This window comes from Phyllostomus discolor, chromosome X (assembly GCF_004126475.2).
Source record: "Phyllostomus discolor isolate MPI-MPIP mPhyDis1 chromosome X, mPhyDis1.pri.v3, whole genome shotgun sequence".
NCBI classification, from domain to species: domain Eukaryota; kingdom Metazoa; phylum Chordata; class Mammalia; order Chiroptera; family Phyllostomidae; genus Phyllostomus; species Phyllostomus discolor.
In genome coordinates, this window is record NC_050198.1 from 7,936,897 (window position 1) to 7,959,691 (window position 22,795).

The window sequence follows — 22,795 nt, forward strand, 5'->3', positions numbered from 1 at the left end:
TTAGGACATAAAACTAGAGATTTTTGTGGTAAAATAACTGAATAACTAAATAAAAGATTTAAGTATTTAAAAATCTATGTACAATTTTTTCTAAATCATTGTTTGCCTTTAAGAACCAAATCCACAGAAAGAACTCCTGTCCTTCACGACAGCATGGATGGAACCGGAGAGCATTATACTAAGGGAAATAAGCCAGGCAGTGAAAGACAAATACCATATGTTCTCACTTTTAAGTGGAAGCTAATCAATAAAACAAACAAGCAAGCAAAATATAACCAAAGACATTGAAATAAAGAACAAACTTACAGTAACCAGAGAGGAGGAAGACGAGAGGGGATTAAGGGATAATAGGGGAAGGGCCATCAAGGAATATGTATAAAGGACACATGGACAAAACCAAAGAGGGTAGGTTTGAGGGTGGGAATGGGTGGGGCCAGAAGACATGGTAGGGAGAAAATGGAGACAACTGTACTTGAAAAATAAATAAATAAAATTTCTTCTAAATGATTGTTTGCCTATAAGAGCCAAATCCACAGAGAGAAAAGAAGGAATGCCTACCCTTCACGACAGCATGGATAGAACTGTAGAGCATCATGCTAAGTGAAATAAGCCAGGGAGTGAAAGATAAATACCATATGATCTCACCTGTAAGTGGAAACTAATCAGCAAAACAAATAAGCTAGCAAAATAGGACCAGAGACATGGAAATAAAGAACAAACTGACAATGGCCAGATGGGAGAGGGTAGGGAGATAACAGGGTAAAGAAAGGGAAGGGGCAAGCCAAGGCACATGTACAGAGGACCCAGGGACAGGGACAACAGGAGCTGGGGGTTTGGTAGGGCAGGGGAGAGTAATGGGGGAAAAATGAGGACAACTATAATTGAACAATAGACAAAAAAAAAAAAAAAAAAGAAGAAGAAAGAAAGAAAAAAATAATGAGAAATAACCCAATTGCTCTTCGAGTGTACATGATCTATGATGAATCTTTACTAAATAAAAGCTGGCTTGAAGCTGTTGAGTTAACTTTTTAATAAAAGAGCCAAATCCTACATTACATTTTTTCAAAATCAGAGGCTTGGAATAAAACGTATTTGGAAACCAAAAGTCAAAATGATAGAGTCCTTAGAATAAAATCTATTTTGCATCCAGTAAAACAGTAAGTTCAGAACATCAAAATGATTATATTCATTTGAAGATATATCAAACCCAGTTTTAATCTTCTGAACTTCTTTTGCCTAAAGCCAAGATGAATTTATAATATAATACTTTTTTCATAACGTGGCAACTCCCATCTCACCAGTCACTCGATTCCTAGCCCAATAGGAAAAATTCACTAAAAGAAAGTCTAAATTTAAAGATAGTAACAGGAACAGATTCAGAATGTAAGTGGCCTAGGAATCACATGATGTCTACTGAGATCTTTTTATTTATATTACATGAGCATTACAAATACTTGCAGCACTTACCTTTCAATGTGGCCTTTTTCAGTACTTTCATGGCATAAAGCTGTCTAGCATCAGAGCCTGAGATTTTTTTGACTAAGAAAACCTGTGTTTAAATAAGAGAAAATAAGTTTTATAAAGTTTCACAAAGTATGCCACTGTTAAAATAAGACCCCTGCTGTATCGCTTATTACTAGAAAGATTCTGATATGTCTTTTTGTTGTTTGCCAAATCCCAAAGAACATGTAACATATAAAATAGAAACAAAAAGCTTTAGGCTACATAGCAATTACAGAAAAGTCTAATGTGGTTAAAGAATAACACAGATGGTGATTGCTCTGCTTTTTAACAAAACAAAAATTCTCCTGATTCCATAAAAATTGTCATATAGGAGGTCCCCTTGACCACAATTTTATTCACTGATGAATGGTCTTTTCTATATATGAAAACAACACATAAATTTCTCACTGCTGGGCAGAACAATTTAAAACATTTACATTGAAGAAGCCTATTCACAAATATTTAATGTAACTTAGTAAAAACTTACCTTTCAAAAATCAAATGATCACACACACTTAAATATGAAGAACACAATTCCTAGGTATGATATTGAGCATCTTCAATTTCCAAATATTTTTAGCTCCTTTCAACATACAATGTGGGATTCATACAAAGTGAATCAAGCCTGATCTAAATAGTTCATGGTTATGCTATAATATGGATAATACAAAACTATTAATAAATCTCTTCTATTCCTTTGACCATTAGTTTCATGGTCTTTCCCATCAAACCTTTAGAGACCTGCAAATGGACCTGAATTTGAGCCCTTTCTCCTACCCATTCTTTTCTAGCAGTGCTATTGAGCTGCCACAGATGGGAAGAGACAGTTACAATCAAGAATTAATTTAGCTCTCAATTATCTGCACTAGCATGCCAGACTATTAGCACAAAATTAAAAAAAAAAAAGATTCATTCAATGGATTCTAGGGCAGAGTACCTCACTTTGAGAAATTATGCCAAAGGTAACGGGCAATGACTTCAATTCAATTGAAGAGTACCAGAACTTGCACAGAAACCCTGATGCAGGGTGTGTTCCTCTCCCCAAACCACTCCCGCTTGCCCCCTTCACCATGCACCACCCTTTAATTACTTCCAGCCAGTTAGCAGTGAGCCAACCTAGGGAGAGAAAAGCATTCTTCAAAAAACTTTTTTTTACTGGTTGATTTTTAGAGAGACAGAGGAAAGTGGGAAGGGGGAGAAGGAGGGAGGAATCAGGGTAGGAGGGGGGAGGCGGAGAGAGGGGGGGGGAGAGAGAGAGAGAGAGAGAGAGAGAGGAGAAGGAGAGAGAGAGAGGGAAGGAGAGGGAGGGAGAGAGAGAGAGATTGCTTTGTTGTTCTACTTATTTATGCATTCATTGTTTGCTTCTTGTATGTGCCTTGAATGGAGATTGAACCCACAACCTTGGGATACTGGGACCATGCTTTAAGCAACTGAGCTATCTATCCAGAGACAAGAAAAACATTCTTAATCAGGGTAATTCCTAAGAATGGAATAATGTTCAAATGTTAATGGATATCAGAGATTATTACCGTATTTTGCTATGCATAATGCACTCCAGTGTATACTGTGCACGTTTTGTGTGCACTATACACGGGATTATCATGCCCATTATTATACCCATGTGTAATATGTGTCCTTATTTTTTCCTAAAAAAATTGGGCAAAAAAGTGTACATTATACATGACAAAACATGGTAATATTTTCTAACAGAAATAAATTCTAATTAGGTAGAGGTAATTAGGATTTATCTGGTATTTATTCACTCTTAAGATTCTCTAATCAAGCTTCTTTATGTCATTGTACAAGAAAAATTCTCTTTGTGGATTCCAAACTTTTTTCATCCTTCTCTGAAATCACATTCTTAACACTTTTCAGCACTTTTTAGTTTGTAAAGGATCTTCACAAGCATTTGTAATACATCATCATGAGAGTTCTGGGAGGTAGGCCTACTAAGCAATGCCTGTTTTATAGCTGCCCAAGTAGGGATTAGAGAGGTTAAATACTTTGCCTAGTGTCACAGTGGAGATATTGGGACAAGAACCAAGCGAGCCACCTAGTTTTGTGCCCCTGCTCAGGGCGCTCTTAATCCAGTCCCTTTGGCTGTTCACCAGTCAAGCATAGCAAAAACAGCAGCAGTCCCAGATGTCATCGGATCTTCTCCCACCAGAGCATTTCTGACCTTTCGAACTCCCCCATGAAGTTATTCTAGGCTCTGACAGGTCATCCTTTTTTCCTTGGCTTGGACTGGCTTTTTACGATGAGTAAGAAAGGAGACGCCCTGTTTTAAATGTTTGTTATTTATAGTAAGGTATTTAAAGAAATACAAGGAGAAGCATGCTAACACTGGGGAACTTAAATATTGTGTTCCTGAAAATCTAATGTATAAAAATAAACCCCTCTATTTGTGTTTATCCATAAACACTGCATGATAATACAATTTCATAGCAGGTGTTATGTACTTGGCCTTATTTAATTATCGCTACTACCCTATGAGGTCAAGGACTATTATTTATTCATTAATTCCTTTCTAGGATCATATGCTAGGTTCTGTGCTACTAGTTCAACGCTGGGACATGGTACAAGGCATGGCCCCTGCACTCACTGAACATACAGTCTAGTGGGGGAGATAGCCAATAAACAAATAATTATACAAATGAGAAACTGTAATTGTGATGAGTGCTGTGAAGATGAAGCTTACAATGTTGAGAGGGTAAAACAGAGAAATATGAACTAGTCAGGATGGCAGGGAAGACTTCTTTGAGGTCATTAGCAGGAGAGAAGCTAACAACTAGATGAGAAAGGCTTGGGGATGGGGCGGAGTGTTTCAGGCAAAGGGAACAGCATGTGCAAAGGCTTTCTAGTGGGGTGGAGTCTGGTGCTTAAGGACTGAAAAAGAAGGCCAATGAGGCCAGAACACAGATAGTGAAAAGTACATAAAGTCATGTTGAGGTAGCCAGGGATTTGACCTAGGGACTCCTCAGCCAGCTTCAGAATTTATCTTTATCCTAAAAGCAAAGGGAGGTTATTAAAAGGTTAAGGAGGTAGAATATCAGACTAGCTCATGTTGGCTGTCAAGTAGATAATGGCTTTAGGCAAGGATAAATTTGGGAAGCCCAAGTTAGGAGGCACCTTCAAGAGGCAAGGAAGGAATGGTGATACCTATACTGGAGGAGTGGCAGTGGAGAAGGAAAGAGCAGGCATAATTGCAGAAATATTTACTAAACCAACAGGACTTGCTGATTAACTAGAAGGGGAAAAAGGGGGGCTCCAAGAGGTTAACTTGCTCAAGCACACATGCCAATTAAGTAGAAGAAAAAAAAATTGAATCCAAGTCTAGCTGACCAGAGTCCAACTTGCAACCATTATGTTCCGCCTCTATATTTGGATTAAAAGCATCATTTTGTGTTTGAGAAAGGTTAACGGCTATAACAAATTATCTATGTTAGCCAAGAGTTGCCAACTAGTCCCACAAAAACACAAAAGAGAGCTTAAACTGGTGCTGTCTTAAAGCTTGCAAAGCATATCTTCAAATGTTTCCTCACAGAAAGGTGGTAAGGAAGCCCTGCGAGTTGAAAGTTGAATTCTATCTCAGAATTTTCCTCTTGCTAAGGAAGGGACTAGACAGATCAAGCAGTAGTGATTATACTGCTGTACTTCTCCAAATGAAGCACAGGAAGTGCTTCTGAGGTGTCCTGCAGGGGGCAAGGAATACCTGAAGAAAATTTTTAGTTGGTGGCTTTGGGAAATATTTTTCATGTTAAAAACAAACATGGCTGGATAGAATGCAACCTTTGCATTCATTTTAAAGATAAACTGTAACTCCCCAAATTTCATGCTTGCAGTGGTAACCCCCCATACTAGTTCCTTGGCAGTGAGTACCCATTCGCTTCTTGCTGGTATTTGAGACACTGTGGAGGAAAGACTGAAATGCATTGCAAGATCACCTTTCAATTCTACATGAAGACTCAAAGGGGAGGACAGTGTATCCAGGGCATATTTTGTGATTTTTAATCACTCAAGAAGTGCGATGAGAGAGGCTATACAGTCTTGAAGATAAAATGAATATGAAGTGAATATTGCCAATTTATGAAAATTGTCAATGTAGTTTTGAATGACTTTATTAACTTCCCCACACTTATTGATAGTGAGAAATGTAGAAACATAGAAAATACAGCTTGTAGGGAGACCAGGTGGGTAGTATTTCGTAAAATATTTCTGTCACTCCCCTGTATAAAATATACACAAATTCCAAAACCAACTTTTTAGAAAGCACATACTCATGACTTACCTTTCCAAATGATCCCTGCCCTAATACTTTTAAAAGTTCAAATTGGGAAGGATCTGCCTTTTCATGTCCTTCCTTTACATGATGTGTGATTGCAATTTCTTTGATACTGCCTTCCTCCTGTTGATACAAATAAAAAGGGAAAAAACAGAGTCAGAGCTACTTCCTCCAGCTATAAATCAAGCGATATAACTTCAGTATATATCAGAAACCCTCAAATTAATACACACAAACCATCCTCAATTGATCTACTAAGTAAACAGAAAACACATGCCAAGCAAATATACTTTCAAGCTCAATGTCAGAGACAGAATAATACCAACTTACTACACAGGCCAATTTAACCTCTCTATAATATTAGCACCGAGTATTTCCAAGTCTTCATTCTTCCTATGGGAGATAATTACAACAAATCGTTCTCATGGGGTGAAGGCAGAGGGTGTAAAGAAGTCTGAAAACACATCAGAGTAACGTGCTGTGTTCTGACATGTGGTTGCATTACGTAGACCAATGCTATGTACAAAAAGCCCTGTATTGGGAAGAGGGATTGAAAAATATTCCAGGGTGAAAGTGGAGATTTCTATACTCAGCAAGGCCATTTGAAGTAGTATGCTAAAGTTTATTCTGTTTGAAATTTCTAGGTTATGATATGTTTCTAGGACTATCTGAGATCTGAGTGGGGAAAAAGGAGTAACTGTAACACAAAATAACTTTAAATGTTAAATCAAAAAATATTTAACATTTGGAGGATTAGACATAGAAAAAAATGACTATTCAGCATAACAGAAAAATAGAAGGTCTCAGAGTTAAGAGAAGGATTTTTAAAACAGTGGACCTTTCAGTATATTCGAGGGAAGGTATCAGAAAAAAAGAAAGGTTGACAAAATATGTAAATACACATAGAATTTCAATCACTTATTTACCCTGAGACCATCAGTCAGATTAAGTACACCTTATTTAATTAAGACACATACTCTGGCCCTGGATAGTGGGCTTAGTGGATTGAGCACTGGACTGTGAAACAAAGGGTCAGTGGTTCGATTCCCAGCCAGGGCACATGCCTGGGTTGTGGGCCCAGTCCCCAGTAGGGGTGCATGTGAGGCAACCACACATTGATGTTTCTCTCCTCTTTCTCCCTCCCTTCCCCTCTCTATAAAAATAAATAAAATATATATATATTTTTAAAAAGACACATACTCTATGTTACAGCCAAAAACTATAATAAAACAAGACCGAACAAAACCAGAAATTATAAGTCTGTCAAAGACTATCTTTTCTTTTTGCTTACAATAGTATTTTTCTAGTGTGTAAGTACTACTAGTAGAATCTAAATGTGTTATACAAACATAAACATTTTTATTATTGTTATATTCCACATAAATATTTGAGATCAAGTAGCACTTTCTGAGACACTCACAGAATGTTGGCAATCTAGGGGGATTACAAAGATTTCTCAGAAAGAGATAGCAGAGTGCCCTAATGTGGTACCTTTTGAAAATGGGCAGTAAAAGGGAAAAAAGCTCCTGTCAGAGGACAAAAAAGGAATCCAGGCCCACCATTTTACTCTTCAGGACAGAGGCTGTAGTTTGTAGACTCCCCTACTACTTAGCACAGCTTAATCATTTTAGACTCTCAAAACTTTAGCAACAATAACAAAACAATCCCCTAATAAGGATTAGTCCTTTATTTTGTCATTTCAAATGCATTATCTCTTTTCATTCTCATAACGATCCTGTGCAGTAGGTATCAGAGTAGAATCCAGCACCAGCTGAATCTAAGATATACCACCCTTCCTGGGTACTTCTCTCCAAATGAGACCAACGTGTAAGGGCTTGAGAGTGATAGCTGTTTGTAACTACGTTAGGAAAGGCAGGAAGCAAATTATCAAATTCATTTTTAAAAACTTTCAAAACACAATTTATATGTGCAACTGATTAAGATTTAGATTAAAAGCCCGCAGATATTTATTAAAAGTACCTACCATGTGCCAAGTCTAGGTCAGGTGCTTTCTCACTGTCTATCTTTAGGCTTCAAGACAAATCTTTGACTACATACCAACTGCACAGAGGGTTTATGATAACACAGTGGAATACATCCCAGAGCATGCAAAAACATTTCAGAATTCTCTGCAAACTCCCCCAATATAGTCTGAAGTTTAAAGAAATTAAGTAAAGATCACAAGCAAGTAACTGCCCAACTTGGGTCTCAATTTCAGGTCTTCTGACCGCTAATGAATTCTAAAACAAAGCTCTTAGCATTACCCCACACTGAGACCGTCAGAGGCTCTTGGTGGTTACCCATCCAAATGAAATTATTCCCTTCATCTTTGTAATGGGTCAGTATCTCCTGGGAGGTAAGTTAACAAAACTGATTATAGAGAGACGGTCTCTGAACTTTTGGTAGCACATTCTTACTGGTAATAAAAGTCAGCATATACCCAATACTTGTATACTTACTGGCTTATAAATTATATACATGTACTTTCTGTATTATTAAACTATATACAAAAGTCAGAAACATGGAAAAAATTTATTTCTTACTTTGTTAAACTTTAAGACAATGTTTACCAATTTAAAAATTAAGATGAGGAGGGGCTTACTTATATTATGCACCTTTCTTCCATCAAGTTCCTCCCCACTATTTGAAAGGTATACTACTTTTACATAAACCTCCTGTTTTTTCTATTAGTTTTGGATAGAATCCTAATTCCTCACTGTGTGTGTGTGTGTGTGTGTGTGCGCGCGCACGCACACACACACAGTCTTTCTCTCAAACTTCCCCCCACATCCTCCTAGCTGTATTTTTACATTTTTATTAATATTAAGACAATTAACATTCTCTCCTATAACCACAACCCAATCCTTCATGCTCTCTCCACAGCCTCATTCTAAAAGCTGAAAGCCTATACAACAGCACCCACATTTTCATGACAATATGTTGGTCAACCGCAGGCTAGGAAGTATATTAACTTTCCTTTCATATGGGACATAACAGTGACTGCCAAGACAATCCAAGGAGACTTAACAAAAACAAACAAACACTTCATCAAATGTTTAAATTGATGATATATTTTAACTTTGATTTTCATGAATTTCTTGTAGTTTTCTATTTTTCCTCTCTCTAACAGCCCCACATCATTCTTGGGGGGAGGGAGAGGTTAATTTGACCATTAGTCTTAATCTTTCCTTAGCCCTTATCCACACTTTCCCTTCTTCTGAGAGCCCTCTCTTGCCTTCCCATTGGGATTGGTTGTTTTCTAGGCCTTGTTGCACAGTTATTATCTTGGGATATCTCTTTCCTGGTTGAATCTACTCTTCTTAGTTTCCATGTCTTTCTCTTTCTTGGATTACTCCCTTGTAACTTCCTAAGAAAGGTGATGTAGAAGAAAACTTTCTGAACCTTGTACATCCGAAAATGTCTTTATTTTGTCTTCACATTTGTATAGTTTGGCCTGGTACCAAATTCTAACATAAAAACAATCTTGCCTCAGAATGTCACCACCATTGGTCCATCACCTCCTAGCAACCAGGACTGCTGATGAGGTGGGTAATGCTAAGCCTGATATGTACTTGTTGGTAGGTGACCTGGTTTTTCTTTCTAGAAGCATTAAGAATTTTTTCTGTCCTTGTACTTCTGAAATTCCACACTAGTGAGATAAATATGGGTCTTCTTTCCTTCAGAATGCTAGATGCTTGGTGAACCTTTATAATCTAAAGACCAGAATGCTTTTTACCTCTAGGGGAATTCTAACATTCCTTTGATAATTTTCTACCATCCATTCCCTGGGGTTCTTTTTTTGCAGGTCCTTTATTAGTTGGAACTGGTATGTTTGGAATGGAATCCTTCATGCCACTTATCTCTTTTCTCCTATTTTTTGTCTGTATTTTTCTGAGACTTCTTTGACTTTATTTTCGTACCTTTATACTGAACTTTTTATTCTGGCAAATCTTACTTTTAAACCAATTTTCAAGTAGTCATTTTCTTAATAAAAAATGGCACCTTCCTCCACTCCTTACCCTTTCTCCCACAAAGTGAATGCAATCATTTCAAATCTCTTTGAGGATACAAACTTGAATTTAAAAATCGTTTTCTAAATTGGGGCTCAGAGAGTACAAAAAATGTTCTTGGGAGTGGATAAAAAAGACCAATGCCTATGGCTCAAGTTCCAAAACCATGTCACTGTTTTATCCTCAATATATTTTCCTGTTCCCTCCAAGTTCAGTTTTTACTAAACACATTAGCCAACTATTTTCTGTCTACTTTTATGTATATGTTAAGTAATAGTAGCATAATATGCAAAATATCCTTGGTTGGTATCTTGATGCCCAGACTGTGCTTAATTTTTCCAAGTTATAGGATCATGAGTATTTTAGAAGTGAATTTGAGTTTCAGCTAGGACAATACTACTCATGCTTGGGCAATCTTGTACAACAGCTAGAAGAGCAACAATGTGATCTTCCACTAGCTCATACCTGCTGTTTCGGGGAGAGACTTAATAGTAGTAACAATAATGATTATTATTGTTCATGTTAGAACACAGTACATACCATGGTAAGAAAAGGTAGTACGTTGGGTAACAGGGATCCGAAGTGCAGGAATGGAGAGTTTGCAATGTTAAAGAAAGGCATCAGGGCAGGTTTTACTGAAAAGATTCTATTGGAGCAAAGACTCAAAGGAAGTGAGGGAGTCAACCACCTTGAGGAACAGCATTTCAGGCAAAAGGACAAGCCAGTGCGAAGGCTGGTATGGGAGCACACATGGAAATGGCTGTCTCTGGATCAGAGCTCATGAGGGAGAGGAAGGGAAGAACAAGTCTGGGAGAGGACTAAAACTCAGGCCCTTCTCATGCTTTCACTTCTTTTTGATTGCCTGCCTAGTCCTTAATGAAAATGTTTCAGATCTATGACATACTATCTTAGGTCCATTTGTTTTTGTTGGAAGGCAATTCAGATTATGAGCCAGGTACTCTGCCGGGTGTTAGAGATACTAAAATAAAGATTATCTGCCCTCTAGGAATTTACCTAGGATTTCAAAGATTTATTATTGGATTAAATACCTGTTGAGAACTGACCCCTGATAGATAAAACAAAGTCAATTCAGTTAAAAATACATAATTTTAGGAATTCTATAAATAGTGTTATTTCAGATATCACAGTAAAATGGCAGAAGAAAAAGTCACACAGAAAGCCACCTTGTTTGTTTCTTGAGACCAACAAAAGATCTGTAGGTTCCCTCTTAAATGGTCTTTTAAGATTTGTCCTTTAATGGAAAAAAATTGACAATGTTTTTTTTTTCATGTTGAGAGGGAAAGAGTACAATTTTGTTCTTAAAATGTAAAAGAGATTACAGAAAAGAAACTGAAATCAATGCTGTCTATTGTGTTATAGAAAACCTAATGGTGTAACATGCTAACATTAAAAAACAAACTGCATGATATTAATTGATTTTAAAGAATGATTCAACATTTGGCATTATGCCCTGCCTTGTATACATAATTTCCTTTTCCTCCCCTCCCTTGAGTCAGGAAGTGTGTTCTTAAGGCATTTGTATTTTCTAAATTGTTTTGAATCTCAGAAAATATTTGTTGAAGCTTGAAGTAAAACATTGAAATATTCCTCAGTAAAAGCCAATAAATATATTCTAACCATAGATATGTAACCATTTTTTTGGCTTAACATAAAGACTACAAATGAAAAAGGTATACTTTATTTACCTCTTAAAAGTAACTAAAAATTAATGTACCACTCCCTATACAGAACCTATAGTTCTATAATACAGCTTTTTGCTTTAAGAAGCTATCTTAATTTTTTTAGATGATCAAGATACATAAAAATTATTTGGTTGGGACACATAATTAGGCTACTTATCCAAGCCATGGTGAAAAACCACATTTTAATTTATTCTAGATTACAATTCAAACAAATCCAATTTACTTGATTTGCTAATGAATGATAAATACGATCAGCATTTTTCATTTAACCAAATTCTTAAAAAGATTATTCCAAGCCAGCTTTTTATATCCATGTTTGAAAAAACAGTATTGCTGGTTCTCCAGACTAATATTCTCAATCACTGCCACAAAAAGCACAGTTTTCTCCCAATCAACACATTTAATTCTCTTTACAGAGCAGGAGGATAGCACAATTCTCACAGGAAAATATCAAGTTGATTTGGCAGGATTGTAGAGTAAATATAGTACAAATTACCATTCACTAATGCTTTGAAAACTGTGCTTATTCTAAGTTAGATAAAATTACTTGCTTAAAGTTACTTAAATATAGTTGATTAAACACTTCACATTTTTAAAGGAACCGTTTTCAACAAAAATCTGATTTTAAGTTCTTGACCGTCTGCATTCTTTTATCCATCAAAATATTGCTTATATTATGGCAATCTCTTAAATACTAATAAGTTCATAATTCTGCTCATGCCTGGTTTAACACTGAGAGTTATAGTTATCCATTTTACTACACAAAATTACAAACACTAGCAAGATAAAAATTACTCCAGCTCTAAAAAGTCAATGTAAAAATAAACTTACTAAATATCCAGACTTGAAATGTATAATACTTGTAAATGGCTTTTAGTAAATAGAAATATAATCCTTTAAAAGTGCTACAAAAACTGGTTTTGAATTTTGAAAAGCGTCTTAAAAGAACATACAAAGTAATTGTTTAATTAGTATAATTATAGTTAGCATCAAGAAAAACATTTTAGTCTTTAATAAAGTTAAATAAAGCTTACCTGTATAGAGCGAACACGAAAAGACAGAAATTTAAACATGGCTACGAAACCATGATGGTGAGAAAAGAATTTCTGACCGTAAAACTTAAGTTAGAAAGGGAAGGCCAGGCCCCTGCAAAGTTTTCTCCTACCAGCTGTTCCGGCAATTAGAAAATTTCCTGTCAGGCGGGTCCTGAAATGCTAGAAAAAGAGGCCTGACAATTTTCCTGTGGTAAAAGAAAGGAGAAACAAATGGCGAGGGTACTAACGTAGCTGATAGGTAGAGAGGCCAGAACAGGAAACCAAAACAGATTTGCTGATAGCAAAATCCTGTTGTATAGTTCTTGACTCCTGGTTCCCAGAAATCCAGTGAATTTTCACAACCAGTGACGTGAACATTATTTTACTTCTGAACCCTGAGAAATGCCAGTATTTCTTAACATGTGACTCTTTAAAAGTAACTGAAACTAGCCAGCACTATTAAAATAAGTCATTAATGTACATGTGAAATTTTATCCTTTGCAATGTTTATACACACAATCCAAAGCATAGTCTCAAGACTACTTTAAGACTATATATAGCCATGTCATGGGCGTTCCCAGTCAATGAGGAAGAGTTTTGTAGCTATAGGAAGAAAATGACCACATGCAAAAGAAACTTTTTGATTGTGTGATATAAGGACATATTATTCCTATCTTAAGTGAAAGTAAATTACATTTACATCCACATTTGTTATAAACATCATCAACCAAGTTAAAAATTTCACAGCCCATAGCTAAAACTCACATTCCTAGTTGATAAAAACGAAATGAAAATTGCAATCACTAGGTTATTCCTGAACAAACGGAACCCTTACTGAAGAAGCCAACCTGGAAAAGTAGGGGTGAAGCTACCAGACAATCCCTTATTCCATAATCTCATCCTTTAGGAGCTTCAAGAAGTTCTTCTAACGCATTTTTGCTTTGGGAAATACTTTTTTTCAATTATACCAAGATAATGGTGTTTAAACAAAACCAAAGGACACAGCATTGAGAGCTGTGGGGGAAATGTACTTAACGTACAGTTCAAATATATGGAACCAACAAAACCCTCAAGCATTAATCTACGCAGCCAATACAAATTTAATAAAACTACAACATTTTCAAAACCTAAAGAGCTTCTGAAAACACCATGAACAAGCCGCTCACTTTCTGGATGAAGGCATGTATTTGATGATGGAGCTATCTATAATGGCAGCTCAGTTCAGCACTCCTTTATTGAGCAAACATTCGGGTGCCCATTAGGTGCAGGCTTTAGTAGTGCTTAGTTATTTTTAACTTCATTTGAAACAATTTTGTTAGACTGTATTGTGACAGCTGTCATATCAGCGTGCATTTAAAAATAACTTATCAAAATTGGTGAATTTGTGTGCAGCCATTTTAATGTTCAACATGGAAGAAAACATGCACCATTTTTGGCAGATTATGCTTTATTATTTCAAGAAAGGTAAAAACACAATTGAAACGCAAAAAAAAGAGATTTGTGCAGTATATGGAGAAGGCGCTGTGATTGATAGAATGCGTCAGAAGTGGTTTGCAAAGTTTCTTGGTACTATTGACATTTTGGCCAAATAATTCTTTGCCGTGGGGCTATCTTATGCATTGAAAGATGTTTATGCATTGGAAGATGTTTAGCAGCACCCCTGGCCTCTACTCATTAGAAGCCAATAGTGGCAGATAGCCAACATACTCAAAATATCCAAATCAATAATGTTATTGCTGAAAACGAAACATGTGTCTTTAATTTTATGGAAAAAAAAAAACAAAACTAACAGATTTTTTGGCCAACCCAATATAAGTGACCTAATGGAAAGTAAAAAATAAAAAAAAATTCTCAAGCCCTGACCAGTGTGGCTAAGTTGGTTGGAGCATAGTCTAGTAACTTAAAGGTGGTGGGTTCAAGTCTCAGTTCAGGTGCATACTATTCCTGGTCTGGGTGCTTATGGCAGGCAACCAGTCAATGTTTCTCTCTCACATTGATATTTCTCTCTCTCTCTAAGAGTAATGAAAAATTCCTTGGGTGAGGAATGAAAAAATAAAAGAAAAATTTCTCAAGTAAAAAGAAAATCTTATGTAAGTAAATATATCAGAATCAAATAGAGTCCAAATATCCAAAATAAAACTTTGAAATGTGCCTGGGAAACTGTGCATTTCTCTTGATTAAAAATGCAAACCTAAATTTTTCAGCAAGTATAGCACTTAGAAAGTTTACCATCAGAACACAAACCCTCCCATCTCCCAAAAAGAATTACATAAGACTCCTCAAAATGTTGCAAAAGGGCTGTAAGGTTGACTGTCCAGAAGAAGCAAACATCATGGTTATTGCACAATAGATTAAGACATACGAAACAAAATAGACATGTCTCTGTATGGAGCAGTCATCCATTTTATTCAAGTAATACTTGTGAACAGGAGCAACCAAACAACCTTTTTTGGAATTTAAAGGATTAGTCTAAATTGGCTTTAGTGACTACTGATACTCAGGTTAACAAGTCACAATTTGCTATGCATTGTGCCTCTTAACATTAGTTCTATGATAATGAAGCAATATTTCGGAGAGCAAAATCTGACATAAGTCTTCCTGAGTTGAAATGATACCTTAATTAAAACAGCGTAAAACTTCCAATAAAGATGGAGGTGTTGAAAAGCTTCACCTCCTTGTACAACCACAGAAAGAATTACAACTAGACCTCAAAGCAAATGACATTCACAAATGTGAGAAAATCAAGCTGTATGGAAGCCCAACAACCAAGGATTTAAAGAAGCCACATCATCCGGACCGGGCAGAGATGCAGAGATGGGCAGAGTGGCATGGAGATGCGATCTGGCATAAGAGGTGGCAGTGCCAGAATGGATGGTCCCACATTCACATGTGGTAGATAAAAGTCTGGAAGGATACCTTGGGAGTGAGCAATCCTAGACCCATGTCCGACTGCATGGCCCAGGGTTCCAGTGCCAGGAAGATAAATTCCCATAACTTCTGGCTATAAAATCAGTGGGGGTTGGGGTGGCAGAGGAAATTGCTGGATTTTCATGAGATTCCACTTAAAGGGCCTGCCTGGACTTAAAAAGTACCTAGAACCACCCTCTCTGGGACTCAACACCAGTGCAACAACTTGAAGGGCATTAGTCATAAAGGGCGAGTGCTAGGCAAACCTCCAGAAGCCAGACAGTGGCATGGTCCCTTCTCCGAGCCCTTCCCCCCACACAGAGCCACAAAGCAGTGAAGCAGGTTGTCCTGCCCTGGTGATTACCTAAGGTTCCACCCCACACAATTTACAGGTGCCTTTTCTATAATGGGCCATGCTACTAAGACAGGGAATCAAAGCAGCTCTACCTAATACACAGAAACAAACACAGGGAGGCTGCCAAGTTGAGCAGACAAAGAAATATGGCCCAAATGAAAGAACAGAACAAAACTCTGAAAAAAGAACTAAACAAAATGGAGAAAACCAACCTATCAGATGCAGAGTTCAAAACGCTGGTGATCAGGATGTTTGAAGAACTCATTGAGTACAGCAACAAAATAAAAAAGAGCCAGGCAGAAATGAAGGTTATACTAATTGAAATAAAGAAAAATCTACAGGGAATCAACAGTACAGGACATGAAGCTGGGATTCAAATCAACAATTTGGAACACAAGGAAGAAATAAGCATTTGACCAGAACAGCAAGAAGGAAAAAGAATTCAAAAAACAGAAAACAGTGTAAGGTGCCTTTGGGACATCCCTAAAAGTACCAACATCCAAATGAAAGGGGTACTAGAAGAGGAGAAAGAGCAAGAAATTGAAAACTAATTGAAAAAGTAATGAAGAAAACTTGCCTAATTTGGTGAAGGAAACAGACATACAAGTCCAGGAAGCACAGAGTCCCAAACAAGTTCAACCCAAAGAGGACCACACCAAGACACATCATAATTAAAATGGCAAACATCAAAGATAAAGAGAGAATCTTAAAAGCAGCAAGAGAAAAGCAGAGACTTACCTATAGAGCAGTTCATATAAGACTATCAGCTGACTTGTCAAAAGAAACTTTGCAGGCAAGAAGGGACCGGCAAGAAGTATTCAAAGTCTTGAAAAGTAAGGACCTACAATCTAGATTACTCTACCCCGCAAAACTATCATTTAGAATGTGAGGGCAGATAAATTGCTTCGTAGACAAGGTAAAGCTAAAGGAGTTCATCATCACCAAGCCATTATTACATGAACTGTTAAAGGGACTTATTTAAGAAAAAGAAGAGAATCAAAACTATGAACATTAAAAAGGCAACAAACTCCCAGCTATCAACAACCGAATCTAAACAACAACAACAACAACAACAACAAGAAAAAACTAAGCACACAAGGAACAAGAACAGGAACAGAATCATAGATATGGAGATCACATGGAGGGTTATCAGCTGGGAGGGGGAACGGGGACAATGAGGGAAAAGGTGCAGGGATTAAGAAGCATAATCGGTTAGGTACAAAATAGGGGGATATTAAGAATAGCATAGGAAATGGAGAAGCCAAAACACTCATCTGCACGACCCATGGACATAAACTAAGGGGCAGGGAGGGCTGGAGGGAAGGGGGGTACCAGATGGAGGGGGGCAAAGGGGGAAAGTTATAATTGAAAAATTGTAAGGGGGACAACTGTAATAGCATAATCAATAGAATATGTGTGTGTGTATATATATATGTATATTTTAGAAACAGCATGGTACTACTGTATAAAAGATAAACAGAGGGACAGAAAAGAATACATGTGACACTTTACATCTGAGGGAAATCTTAGGACATCTGGCTACCTGTTTGGAAAATACAGAAGCCATAAAGCAAAATATTGATATAGATTTGATTATAAAACTCAAAACTTCTCTAATCAAAAGGCACCATAAACAAAATCGAAAGATTAGCTCATGTGACTAGAATCCCTTATAATCTTGTTACAACTCTCTCAGGACTCAGCAACTCCTTTATTTGGGTGTTAGCTATCACTGAACCAGAATTAAGGCTCTTAAGGCCCTTTGGTACATTGCTTATGGCATTTATTACCATTTGAGCACATCTTATTGCCCCTACCAGATTTATATTCAGAACAGGCACGGTACTTACCTTTGCATTCCCATAGTAAATAGCACATAAGAAACTGAAATAATGGCTTCCTGAATAAGTATCACATGCTGAAATCTGAAATGGACATTACTTGTGGGGTTGTGTGCATAAAACTAAATATTATTGTTCATATTTTTCCTGCCTCTAACTCTTTTTGAAAATTTATCTTATTATAATAAAATTTTCAGCTAGTTTTTCTTCATTTGTATACCTTACTGGTTTCATCTACCTTATTATTCAAACAGTAACTTTTATTACAAAATTGTGCATGTCACTCTGGCCAGTGTGCCTTGGTCTGCTGAAGCATTGTCCTGTAAAGTGACCTATAAATTGCAAGGTCATGGGTTCAATTCCCTGTCAGGGCACATGCTTAGGTTGCAGGTTTGGTTCCCGGTTGGGGTACCTATGAGAGGCAACCAATCAATGTTTTTCACATCAAAGTTTCTTTTCCTCTCTCTCTCCCTCCCTTCCCCTCTCTCTAAAATCAATAAGTATGCCCTCAGATGAAGATTTAAAAAAAAATTATGCATGTCCATTATGGAAAACCTAAAAAATAAAAATACACAAAAGGGAAAAAACAAGAGAGTAAAACTCACTATTTTGGTGCATTTTTTCTCAGTCTTTTTCTGTATATACACATGCACACACTTAAACTGTACGACATATATTATCACTTCTTTCTGTAAAGGGCCAAACAGTGAATGTTTTTGGCTTTGCGGGCCACGTGGTCTCTGTCAACGCTGCTGCTGCAGTGGAGAAAGGAGTGGGTGATATTGTGTTCCAATAGAACTTCATTGACAAAAACAGGAGGCAGATTTTGGGTTTCCTTCACGGATCCCTGTTCTGTATTATTAAATAACCTCCAATGCATTATTCACAACTGCAGAGATTCTACTATACAAATCCCCTGTGGTCAGGTATTTATCTTCTATACCATTGGGATGTCCCCATCCTTTGTGGACGTTGACAAGCATTTAGAAATACTATCTACGAGTGAAATTGCCTTGCTAGAAGCAGAGTTTGCAGTTTTTAATTTTTTTATCCTAACTTATTTGCCAAGTCACGCTCCAGAAACAATCTAAATAATGGCGGAATCACACCAAGACATCAGGCAGGGGCAAACTAAAGCCAGGCCAGGAAAGGGCCAAATATGGTCATGCCGATCTCTGTTCACCTGTGAGCTCCTGCTGTTTTTGCCCTACAATGTCTACTGCTGACTTGAATAGTTGCTACAGAGACCATATGGCTCACAAAGCCATTAAAATATTTACTACCTAGCCCTTTATAGGCAAAGTTTGGTCTACAGCTCTCAAACAGAAAGAACAGCAGATGCAAAAGACCTGAGATAGGAATCAACTTAATGAATTCAAAACACAAAAGAAAGACCTCAGTGGCTGTAGAATGTAAACACTGAAGAAAGAGAAGAAGATGGGGAGGTAGGATGGGTCCATATTATATAAGGCCTTATAGATTATCAAGAAGTTTGGAGCTGGATTTTATTTAAAGTGTAATGGAAAGCTAATCTTCCCAATTTTAGGCAATGGCATCATAACTAATCCCCTAAACATTTTAGGTCCTTTTTGGCTCTTTCCCTTCTTAATTTCCTTCCATTCATATTGATCCACCAACAAATTTTATCTCTGAAATTAACATCAAATCTATTTCTAGTTCCTCTGCTACACTCAGTACAAAGCCTCATCATCTAGTGCCATCCACTTTCCGATTTTCCCTGTGCAATCCCTTCTCTTCGCAGCAGCCTGAATAATCTTAACACAGAAATCAGACTGGGTCGTGCTTCTAACTCAAATTCTTCAGTGGCCTCCCATTACAGAGCAAAACTCAAATTTCTCATAGTCTCTGGAGCATAAAGCAATCAGTTATAAATGCTACCTTGATCCCGACGGGAATATATTCACTAAATCATTCAAATATGATAATATTTGGCTTTAGACATGTTTTATCATGTTAAAGTCAGACTACTTCCTCTTTACTAAAAGCAGAATATTCAATTCTTATAAGAGAATTATGATCTACTCTTTATTATCTATTAATTTATTATCTATTAATAGAAGGATAGATAGTTCTATCCTTTTTATTATCTATTAATATGGTCACTTAGTGTTTCTCCTTTGAGCTACTGATTTAATAACAGATCAGGAGATGTCCTAATATGCTTGTATTTCTGGGAAGATCCATTGTTTTAATTTAAGTCTGTATCTGATTTGTAATTTTCTAGAATTTTTATATCTATATTCATAAATTAACAGTTTCCTTTTCTGTGTCAACTTTCATTTTTAGACCTATGTTAACTTTACAGAACAAACTAGAAGGCAATGAAAATTTTCTCTAGGTTTTGGGACAATTTAAAGGCCACAGGAATGATCTATCTTTTGAAAGTTTCAAACATTTCTCCTGCCAAATTATTGGGGGTTGGCACTGTAGTTGTGAGGGAGGGCTTGCTCTTTAGTAACTTAAATTTCTCCCTTGCTGTTGTTATAACTCTGTTTTTCTATCCTTTCCTAAATGATATCATTTAGATTTTCCAAAAAACCCACATATTTAGAGAGACTTTCATATTAGTATAGAGTTACACTTAGTATTCTATTCTATTATTTTTTTAAAGATTTTACTTATTTATTTTTAGAGAGGGAAGGGAGGGAGAAAGAGAGAGAGAGAAACATCAATGTGGGGTTGCTGGGGGCCGTGGCCTGCAACCCAGGCATGTACCCTGACTGGGAATTGAACCTGAGACACTTTGGTTCGCAGCCCGCGCTCAAACCACTGAGCTACACCAGCCAGAGCTTGTATTCTATTTTAAATTAAACTTAATAAAAACTTTCAAGCATACATAGAAGTAGACAGAAGAGAGTAACAAACTCTTAAGTACACAGCATTCAGTTCTGACAATCAACTCATGTCCAATCCTGCTTCATATACTCACTCCCCCCACTCCTATACTTCATTATTTTGAAGCAAATCCCAGACATTATATCATTTTATCTGTAAATATTTTAGTTGTTATGGTGTTTTAATCTCCTTCCTATCTGAGGTTATATCTTATTTTGCTTTTCTAATGCTGTGCATTTGTTTTTTTTCTCTCTGTTTTCTAATTCACTGATTTGGAATTTATATTTAATTCCTTCCCTTGCTTTTCATAGGTTTACTTTGTGGTTCTTTTTCTAAGTCCTTGGTTCCTTTATTTGAATTCTTGTTATTAATATATTGTCTTTTCAAGCATAATTCTAACAATATCATTAAGTGAGATACTACTATATTCTAAGCACCACACTTTACATAAAATTATTTCAGTTAACTCTTACCACACTTGAGATACGTATTATTATCCACACTACAGATGAAGAAACTGAGGCTTAGAGAGAAGTTAAGGAAACTGCTACCCAAGTTTGCACTGAGATGTTGCTGGGAGTATAACCACGTAATTCTATCTGGGAAAGGAGTGTATATGTGTATGGCCAGTGGCTGACTTATGTCAGCAACCATTAAGTGCTAACCCTTTAGAAAAGACCATGAAGGAAGAAAGCTCAGTAGAGGGTCCACAGCAGAGTTTCTAAACACTGTTCTATACCATACATTTGTTTGGCAAAACCCCAACCCTGGTCAAACCCAATTACCAACCATCTTCATGACTCCAAGATGGCTGAATCCTTCTAAAGAAAAATCAACCTCTATGATAACAACTTAAAATTCATATGTTATTGACCAATTCCTTTGGAAACATTTTTATATGGATCATTAAATTTTTCAGATGCCAAAGGATATCCATTTAAGTACAGGAGAATTACTCTTGAGCACACAGCCATCAGTAGATAATGTTATAAAGTGCTAAGGTTGTAAGGTTTTAAACTAGAGGTGGGAAAAAAGTTTCATGTTCATCAACCTGAACCAAAAGGTAGTGGCTTCTGAGAGCACCAAGAGGGGTTGCTTCTAATGGCTCTGTCTCAAGAGAAAGCTTGTTATGTTCCACTCACAATATCTCCCATGAGCATGGAGAGAGGGCAAGGCGGTGGCAGTACCAACATCCCAGGTGCCCTCTTGAAGTAGCAGTACCCCCTAACTCACAGGTGGCAAACACAAGGCCCACAGGCCGAACCCGGCCCTCCACCTTGTTTTATCTAGCCTGGCACCTTGTTTCTACCCAGTGGCAGTGCCAAGCTCCTTGCCCCTAGTTAAGGAGCAGTTACATGTATACAGTCCTAAGATTACATTCAGCCCTTTGAGGCAACTGTGAGGCTGATGTGGCCCCTGGTGAAAAGGAGTTGACACCCCTGCCCTATGTGGTACTGCTCATCTCCCTATCCACACATTTTTTTCTGCTTAGACCAATGTTCTCTTTACTAAGTCATATTGTCTAAAATGGCTTAAATTAGAAACTCATTTAGGTAAAGGGATATAACTTTCAATATGCCAGTATTACAGACTGACTCAATGAAACATTCATACTTGAACATAACTTAATCAATCAGCTTGCTCTCTTTCCAATTATGGATTAGATCACTTGATTGAAAAAATAGGTATTGTGATAAATAGACTGGAGTAGAGGAGAAGCAATTTTGGATCAGAGGCACCATATGAGTTAGGCAAACCATAATTTAAAAAAAAGAGGGGGTTTAAATTTTTTAAAGAGCTCTTAGGTATGAAGGAAGGAACGCTAGGAAGTGAAAAAAGGCCCTCAAAGAGAAATAAAGTGTAGCAAAAGGAAACCTTACATGCTTGGAAATTCTACCTATTATAGAGATGCTCTATTTAATGCTACTATACAGTGCTAATTATAATGCTATTTTTTCCAAGAATATTTTCCTTTGTGGTATATACTCTCAATTCTACTAGAGTATATTTTTCCCATGCTCTGAGTGCTAAAATATACTCTCAGTCAATGAGAATTAGAACAGACAATACTATACACTGGCATTTTTCAACTGGTGTGCTGCAAGAATTTTTAAAACATGCAATACCTGACTATTTTTTCAGGGGCATTAACCTCTTTTCCCTTACATTGTCAAATTGAAAAATGACAACAGCCGACGCAACAATAGCTGCCCAGTGTGAAAGAGTCAAAATTATACCTACTGTTTGTCAGATAAGCAAGAAATCTACTTTTTGGTGTGCCGCAGAATTTTAGTAATTAGTTTG

At 36.9% G+C, this 22,795-nt stretch overlaps 1 protein-coding gene across 5 annotated transcripts in view; it reads right to left on the reverse strand.

Moving 5' to 3' along the window:
- Positions 1 to 22,795, reverse strand: part of RPS6KA3 (ribosomal protein S6 kinase A3) — a 111,584-nt gene that overhangs the window by 51,651 nt on the left and 37,138 nt on the right. For 4 of the 5 annotated variants that reach the window (XM_028523338.2, XM_028523339.2, XM_028523340.2 and 1 more), the window contains 2 exons: positions 5,792 to 5,908; positions 1,468 to 1,549 (listed from right to left, as the gene is read on the reverse strand). In XM_028523338.2, the coding sequence (XP_028379139.1) occupies positions 1,468 to 1,549; positions 5,792 to 5,908 (199 nt within the window). Of the gene's footprint in view, positions 1 to 1,467; positions 1,550 to 5,791; positions 5,909 to 12,532; positions 12,739 to 22,795 lie in introns of those variants that run through there. The other variant, XM_028523341.2, reaches the window with a different exon arrangement.